Genomic DNA, 9,012 nt, shown 5'->3' with positions numbered 1-9,012 from the left:
GTGAGTGTCGACCTCAGAGTTCAAGGGTTTGTTAAAGTTGAGTTCATCCGGTATCAAGGATACTGTGACCAGGTCTGCTGATGCTGGAGTCATGTCTACTGCTGGAATCTCTCACTCCAGGAGGAGCAACATTCTGTATGTAAAGGACACAGCTCACTCATTAAACAACTCCATACCATTTACCTTGGATGGGCAGTAAGGGTCACTTGTGGTCATGTGTAACATGCATATTTGTGTCTTCCAGTCCAACACGACTATCAATCATCTCAGCTTAGAGGATAACTGGATCCAAGCCCAGGGGCTCACTCACCTGGTGAAGATGCTCAGAGAAAACCATTACATCCAGGAACTGGTAGTGGAAGTGATGGACTTGTGGTTGTACAATATGGTATAAACTGGGGAGCATTCTGGTATAGCCACTGTTTGTCTCTCTCTTCCAGAATCTTTCTAACAACCATCTGGGTGTAGAAGGATCGGAAGTTTTTGCCAGAATGTTAATGGACAATGTTTCCCTGCACCGCATTAACCTGGCACGTGAGTTATTCCACCTCCCTTCACACATGGAGGAGGTGTTCTGAGAGGTTGGTTACAGTATCCTGGCAATGACTATCCCACGGTCACAATACCGGCAGCTGAATTCCAACAAATTTTGGTGATTATTCTAACACTAACCCACCCCTCCCACAGCCTAACCCTAACCCTCCCCCCAGTGCTTAACCCTAATACTCATCGTCTGGATAACTCTGCATTTTGACTGTTAGGATACTGCAGCCGGTATTGTGACCGTTGGGATGGTGACCACCAGGATCCTGACTACATCCCATTCTGGGCTGTGGAACCACCTAGGTAGAAGTCACGTCTCCTGCTGCAACCCATATTAGTGCTACCTCTGCTGCTTCTATGTAAGCAGCAGCAACTCCAACCACATCTGAATAAGGCCCATTGTGTGACACAGTCTGATGTACTTATAATATCATGCCTGTTTCACTTATGGCCAAACATAGTCAAAGAAGTGTCACCATATCTGCAGGCATTTCCCATTTATGTGGAGTCATTTCTGCAGACGTTATTCTACTGACATGTTCCTGCTATGATATTCCCTAATTGCTGTCATTGTCATTATGTTATTGCCCCATGTGTGTAAAACAATACTTTGTGTAATACAATACTCCCTTGTCGGAGAGCATGGTGTGCCGTGTCCGGAGTATGGTATCCCATGTCAGGAGTATGGTATCCCATGTCAGGAGTATGGTGTCCCATGTCAGGAGTATGGTGTCCCATGTCAGGAGTATGGTGTCCCATGTCAGGAATATGGTGTCCCATGTCAGGAGTATGGTGTCCCATGTCAGGAGTATGGTGTCCCATGTCAGGAGTATGGTGTGCCATGTCAGGAGTATGGTGTCCCATGTCAGGAATATGGTGTCCCATGTCCGGAGTATGGTATCCCATGTCAGGAGTATGGTGTCCCATGTCAGGAGTATGGTGTCCCATGTCAGGAGTATGGTGTCCCATGTCAGGAGTATGGTGTGCCATGTCAGGAGTATGGTGTCCCATGTCAGGAATATGGTGTCCCATGTCAGGAGTATGGTGTCCCATGTCAGGAGTATGGTGTGCCATATCAGGAGTATGGTGTCCCATGTCAGGAGTATGGTGTCCCATGTCAGGAGTATGGTGTGCCATGTCAGGAATATGGTGTCCCATGTCAGGAGTATGGTGTCCCATGTCAGGAGTATGGTGTGCCATGTCAGGAGTATGGTGTGCCATGTCAGGAGCATGGTGTGCCATGTCAGGAGTATGGTGTGCCATGTCAGGAGTATGGTGTGCCATGTCAGGAGTATGGTGTCCCATGTCAGGTGTATGGTGTCCCATATCAGGAGTATGGTGTCCCATGTCAGGCGTATGGTGTCTCATATCAGGAGTATTTTGCGTGCCATCATGCATGTTAGGAGTATTTTGTCCCATGTCAGATGCATGCTGTTCCATGACAGATGTATGATGTTCTGTGTTAATGCATGTAAGGTATTTTTATCATGATAAATCTCCTGCTTCTCACATGATCTGTACCACGTATTATCATTGTTACATTTTCTTATTTATTTTTCAGACAATCATTTTACTGATCAATCTGCAAAGCACTTTGCTGAAGCTCTAACTGTGAGTGTCTATATGGCTGAAACGGTTTTCTTTTCTGTTATCTATATATATAAATGTGAAAACCCTCACTCACTCACTCACTCACTCACTCACTCACTCACTCAATATTTCTCTTACTTCCCGATATGTTAGGAAGCTGAAATGTAACATAGATATTCATAATGCATCCCTTCCTGACTCCTACTCTCTCCCACTCCACGCCCAACCCACACAGTGCATTCCTTCCAAGCTCCTCACTGTCTCTCCATCCCACTCTCCAATGCATCCCTTCCTGACTCCTACTCCCCCACTCCACCTGCCTCCCCCCCCCGCCCCCCGTACAATTCTTCCTAGCTCCTCTCTGTCTCTCCATCCCACTCTCCAATGCATCCCTTCCTGACTCCTACTCCCCCACTCCACCCGCCTCTCCCCCCCCCCATGCATTCCTTCCTAGCTTTCCCTCTCTCTCTCTATCCTCCACTCCACCTCAAGTTCCAATTGCAACATGTCTCTCTCTTACTCCCCCTATCCCAACCAACACCCGAATTCGTCCATCCCTGGTTTTCCTCACTTTAAAAAAGTGTCCCTTCCTGACTTTTAGTTCTGCCCCACTCCACCCCCCGCAGTGCATTCCCTCCTAGCTTCCCCACTCTCGCTACTTCCCACACTCCAATGCATCCTTTCCTGGCTCCAACTCCTCCATTTCCCCTCTCCCCCACCCCCACCCAGTGCATTCCTTCCAAGGTCCCCTTCTCTCACTCCAACCCACACTCCAATGCATTCTTTCCTGGCTCCTACTCACCCACTCCATCTCTCAAACTGCATTCCTTCCTAGCTTCCCCTCTTTCACTCCTACTCCCCCAGTCCACCCAACTATGAAACACTTGCAGCCCTGCCTCCTGCTTGTCACAACTGAGGGCCTGAGCTGACGGGAGGCAGCCTCAGTTGTAGGGGCTGAGATGTACCGGAACCTGGGAGGTTGTATCAGACCCCTGGACATGTAAGTAACATGAATAATAACTGCCCGAAGGCGTGACCACGACAACTTGGATAAAAGTCAATGATGTTTATTATGACAACTCCGCAACACAGCAGCAGTAAAAGAAAACGTAAAAGTCAGCAAAGAATAAATACAGTTCCTGGGTACTACAGGATGGCAGGAGCCACAGGGCACTGGTAGTGTGAGATAGTTCTTATGATCTTCTAGATGGAAAGTCCTTACCAGGCCCGACTGTAGCAATGGAGATAACCCAGGATTGTGCCAGCTGGTGTTCCAGGAAAAGCTGGGTTGCTGAAGATAAAACAGCTGCTGTGGATACTGGCTGGAACCAGACTGTTGTTAGCACGGAGTGGATACTGGCTGGAACCAGTTAAATAATAAATGAACTTGGGAGCGATGAAATATGAACTGAAATGTAGAACTTGAGAGCGGAGAAATAATAATACTGGTGGAGAGTGGTAAAGTGTAGAAAGGACACCGGCCCTTTAAGGGAAGCTGTACTCTGCTGGAAGCTGAGCTGGAAGCAGGTAATGTTGTAGCTGGAAACAGATGAATCCACAATGGATTGGAGAGTCAGGCTACACCGCAGGTGGAATGCTGGTGCGGGTCTCTATGGTGGAAGTCTTGAGACAGGAGCTGGAACCTGGAAGACAATCACAGGAGAGAGACAAACAGGAACTAGGTTTGACAACCAAAGCACTGACGCCTTCCTTGCTCAGGCACAGTGTATTTATACCTGCAGCAAGGAAGGGATAGGCTAGGCAATTATGCAGATTAACAATACTGACAACAGATTGGAGGAAATGATCAGCTGACAGAATCCAAGATGGCTGCGCCCATGCAGACACTTGGAGGGAAGTTTGGTTTGTAATCCATGTGGTAATGAAAATAGTAATGGCGGCGCCGGCCACTGGAGACAGGAGACGCCAGGCTGACAAGTGCACATCCAACCACGCGGACACAGCGGAGGCCGCGGCTGACGTAATCGCCACTCAGACACTCTGCATGCAGAAGCTCAGGGACGGCGGCGGAGGCCGCGGGAGACGCCATGCCAGATGTAATAAGGCGTTACTGTGACAGCGTCTCAGAGAGACAGGAGAGGATGCAGGAATGTGAACATTAGGATAACAGATGGGATCCGGTCCTGGAGCGCTGAGCCAGCCTTAGGAGGCATCTGATGGGTAAGAAATGGCGTCCAGATACCCGGATCGTGACAGCACCCCCTCCTTTAGGAGTGGCCCCAGGACACTTCTTTGGCTTTTGAGGAAACTTGGAATGGAATCTCCGGACCAAGGCAGGAGCATGGACATCAGAAGCATTGGTCCATGAACGTTCCTCAGGGCCGTAACCCTTCCAGTCAATAAGATACTGTAGTTGACCGTAACGGTGACGTGAGTCCAGGATCTTGGCCACTTCATACTCAACGCCTCGTTGAGTTTGGACTTTCGGAGTTGGAGGAAGTGAGGAATGAAACCGATTCAAGATCAGCGGTTTCAACAGGGAAACATGGAATGTCCTGGGTATTTTTAAGAAGGGAGGCAACTGGAGTCTGTAAGCAACAGGATTGATGACTTGTTCAATCTTGAAAGGACCGATATAGCGAGGTGCAAACTTCATACTGGGAACTCTTAACCTCGAATTCTTCGTGGATAACCATACCCGATCACCCACCTTGAGAGCAGGAACTGCTCGACGCTTCTTATCCGCAAACTTCTTGTACCTGAACGATGCCTTGAGCAGAGCTGATCGTACGCTCTTCCAGATATTGGCAAACTGATGCAAGGTGATATCCACTGCGGGAACAGAAGTTGCTGGAAGCGGTTGGAACTCAGGAACTTTAGGGTGGAATCCAAAGTTAGTGAAGAATGGTGATGAAGAATGATACTGGTTGTTATGACAGAACTCGGCCCAGGGAAGTAATTGAACCCAGTCATCTTGAGAGGAGGACACATAGATGCGGAGGAAGGCCTCCAAGTCCTGATTCACCCTCTCGGTTTGACCATTGGTCTGAGGATGGTAAGCCGTGGAAAACTTTAGCTTGACTTGGAGGACTTGACATAAACTTCGCCAGAATTTGGCTGTGAATTGAACTCCTCGATCTGAGATAATTTCTTCAGGAAGACCGTGGAGTCGGAAGATCTCTTGTATGAATACTTGAGCCAACTTGGAAGCTGACGGAAGACCGGTGAGAGGAATGAAGTGTGCCATCTTGGTGAACCGGTCAACTACCACCCAGATGGTATTGAACTTGTTGCACATGGGTAAGGCTGTAATGAAATCCATCGACAAGTGGGTCCATGGTCGACGGGGAACGGATAGTGGAACCAGTTGCCCCGCAGGCGACTGGCGGGATACTTTATGTTGGGCACACTTTGGGCAAGATGCAATAAACTCCAAGACGTCCTTTTTCAGAGTTGGCCACCAATAGGACCTAGAGATAAACTCCAGGGTTTTTTGGATACCTGTATGTCCGGCAAAACGGGAAGCATGGGCCCAATGCATGAGCTTCTTCCTTAGCATCGGCTTCACAAAACTTTTCCCTGATGGGGGCGTAGAGTCCATCCCTACCGTGGAGAATGCCAACGGATTTATAATAGGATGCTTGTCTGAAGACTCTGACTCATTTTCTTGCTCCCATGAGCGGGAAAGGGCATCGGCCTTGCGATTCTGAGAGCCCGGACAGAACTGGAGTTTAAAGTCGAACCTGGAAAAGAAAAGTGCCCATCTGGCCTGACGAGGGTTGAGACATTGTGCGCCCTTCAGGTATAAAAGGTTCTTGTGGTCTGTAAGTATGGTGATTGAATGAGAAGCTCCCTCCAACAGATACCTCCACTCTTCTAGAGCGAGCTTGATGGCTAGCAACTCCTGGTCGCCAATGGCATAGTTGCGCTCAGCTGGGGAGAACTTCCGGGAGAAGAAACTGCAAGGGTGTAAATGGCCATCTTTAGCCCTCTGAGATAACACCGCTCCTACTCCAACGGAGGAGGCATCCACCTCTAAGATGAAAGGAGAGTCGATGTCAGGCTGTTTCAGAACAGGCGCAGAGATGAACCTTTGTTTTAAAAGATGAAATGCTTGCATGGCTTCTTCAGACCACTTGGACGGGTTAGCACCCTTCTTAGTGAAAGCAGTAATAGGCGCCACAATGGTGGAAAAGTCTCGTATAAACTTTCGGTAATAGTTGGCGAACCCTAAGAACCTCTGGACCCCTTTGAGGGTTAAGGGTACCGGCCAATTTTGGATTGCTTGTAGTTTCTCAGGATCCATCTCTAATCCGGAACCGGACACAATGTACCCTAGAAACGGAATGGACTTGACTTCAAAGACGCATTTTTCTAATTTGCAATAGAGATGATTGACACGGAGACGGGACAGAACCTCTTTAACCCAAAAACGATGTTCCTCTAAATCGTTGGCAAAAATGAGGATATCGTCTAGATAGACCACGACATGACGGTATAGAATGTCTCTGAAGATCTCATTGACAAAATGCTGGAAGACAGCTGGAGCATTGCTCAATCCGAAGGGCATGACGAGGTACTCATAATGTCCGTCACGGGTGTTAAAGGCGGTCTTCCACTCGTCACCCTCACGGATCCGGATGAGATTGTATGCACCTCGCAAGTCCAGCTTTGTAAAGATGGTAGCTCCGCTAACTCTGTCAAAGAGCTCAGTAATCAGGGGTAAAGGATAACGGTTCTTGATGGTAATGTCGTTCAAACCTCTGTAGTCGATGCACGGCCGCAGACCACCATCTTTCTTTTTTACAAAAAAGAAGCCTGCGCCGGCTGGAGAAGAAGAAGGTCGAATGAACCCCTTTGCTAGGTTCTCTTTAATATATTCCTCCATAGAATGCGTCTCAGGCAGAGACAACGGATAAGTTCGGCCTCGAGGTGGAACCTTCCCTGGAACGAGATCAATCGGACAGTCCCATTCTCTATGAGGAGGAAGGATATCAGCAGAAGCTTTACTGAACACATCCGTGAAATCTTGATATGGAGGAGGTGGAACATCAGACGACCTGGGGGAGGAAGAACAGACAGGCAATACTTTAAACAAACATGTCTCAGCACAGGAGGAACCCCATGCCAGGATTTGCGTAGTCGTCCAATCAATTGTAGGATTGTGAAGACGGAGCCATGGAAGGCCCAGGACCACAGGATGTGTGGCTCTTGGAATCACTAAAAAAGAAATAAGTTCGGAATGAAGAACTCCCACTCTCAGACGAACTGGTAGAGTCCTTAAAGAAATGACTGCATCAAAAATTTTGCTGCCATCCACGGCAGTTAAAGAAATGGACGAAGGAAGTCTCTCGGTGGGTAGGGACCACCGTTTAACATAGGCTTCGGTAATAAAGTTCCCAGCTGCTCCGGAATCAAGGAGGGCAATGACGTTCCGATAACGTTGAGCAACTTGAAGCGAGACTGGGAGATTACAATCTTGAGGAGATGGAGAGGAGATCATTACTCCTAGCCGGCCCTCTCCTTGGCGAGCTAGGATTTGGAGTTTCCCGGACGTTTGGGACAGGCATTAATGGTGTGAGACGGAGCTGCACAATAGAGACAGAGAAACTCGGAGAGACGTCTTCGGCGCTCAGCAGGAGTTAAACGGGAACGGCCAAGTTGCATGGGCTCATCTTTAGATGGTGACAGTTGACGAGGAGGAGGAGCAGAAGATTTTGGAGCAGATGATCTTCCACGCTCAGTTGCTCTCTCTCTGAAACGTAAATCAACTTTCGTGCAGAGTGAGATTAGCTCATCTAACTTAGAAGGTAAGTCTCTGGTAGCTAACTCATCTTTAATACGCTCAGATAAGCCATGCCAGAATGCAGCATACAGGGCCTCGTCGTTCCATGCCAGTTCGGATGCCAGGATCTGGAACTGTATCAGATATTGTCCTACAGTACGTGACCCCTGGCGTAAACGGAGAATCTCGGATGAAGCTGAGGTTACCCGGCCTGGCTCGTCGAAGATGCGCCTGAATGTTGACACGAAGGCAGTGTAGGAAGATAGCAGGGTGTCGGACCTCTCCCATAACGGTGATGCCCAATCAAGGGCTGAGCCACTGAGAAGAGAAATAATGTAGGCAATTTTTGTACGGTCACTGGGAAAATTGCCAGGTTGTAGCTCAAACTGAATCTCACACTGGTTGAGAAATCCCCTACAGAATCTTGGAGATCCGTCAAATTTTGCTGGCGTTGGAAGATGAACACGTGGAGCAGAAATGGGTAAGGTGGGTGGGGTTATAGCTGGAGTCACTGTGGTTGACGCACCAGACGCGCCTGATCCACGGAGAGTTGTCTGAATCCCATCCAGCCGAGTAGAGAGATCCTGGAGACAGCGGATGATGTGGCCCTGTGCAGCCTCCTGATGTTCTAGTCGGGCTGCCAGTTCTTGCATCGGCCTGGCCGCTTGATCCTGGTCTCCGGCTGGATTCATTAGGTCAGTGCTTACTGTCACAACTGAGGGCCTGAGCTGACGGGAGGCAGCCTCAGTTGTAGGGGCTGAGATGTACCGGAACCTGGGAGGTTGTATCAGACCCCTGGACATGTAAGTAACATGAATAATAACTGCCCGAAGGCGTGACCACGACAACTTGGATAAAAGTCAATGATGTTTATTATGACAACTCCGCAACACAGCAGCAGTAAAAGAAAACGTAAAAGTCAGCAAAGAATAAATACAGTTCCTGGGTACTACAGGATGGCAGGAGCCACAGGGCACTGGTAGTGTGAGATAGTTCTTATGATCTTCTAGATGGAAAGTCCTTACCAGGCCCGACTGTAGCAATGGAGATAACCCAGGATTGTGCCAGCTGGTGTTCCAGGAAAAGCTGGGTTGCTGAAGATAAAACAGCTGCTGTGGATACTGGCTGGAACC

At 48.7% G+C, this 9,012-nt stretch overlaps 1 protein-coding gene across 3 annotated transcripts in view; it reads left to right on the top strand.

The window, feature by feature from the left end:
* LRRC74A (leucine rich repeat containing 74A) overlaps nucleotides 1-9,012 on the top strand; it is a 48,967-nt gene that overhangs the window by 4,375 nt on the left and 35,580 nt on the right. For all 3 annotated transcript variants that reach the window (XM_063948255.1, XM_063948256.1, XM_063948254.1), the window contains 3 exons: nucleotides 245-352; nucleotides 441-534; nucleotides 2,105-2,154. In XM_063948255.1, coding sequence (XP_063804325.1) covers nucleotides 245-352; nucleotides 441-534; nucleotides 2,105-2,154 — 252 coding nt within the window. The remainder of the gene's footprint in view (nucleotides 1-244; nucleotides 353-440; nucleotides 535-2,104; nucleotides 2,155-9,012) is intronic.

The sequence above is a fragment of the Pseudophryne corroboree genome, chromosome 12, assembly GCF_028390025.1.
Source record: "Pseudophryne corroboree isolate aPseCor3 chromosome 12, aPseCor3.hap2, whole genome shotgun sequence".
Lineage (NCBI taxonomy): Eukaryota > Metazoa > Chordata > Amphibia > Anura > Myobatrachidae > Pseudophryne > Pseudophryne corroboree.
The sequence above is the reverse complement of the archived record's forward strand: the minus strand, read 5'-3'. Positions and strand labels throughout refer to the sequence as shown.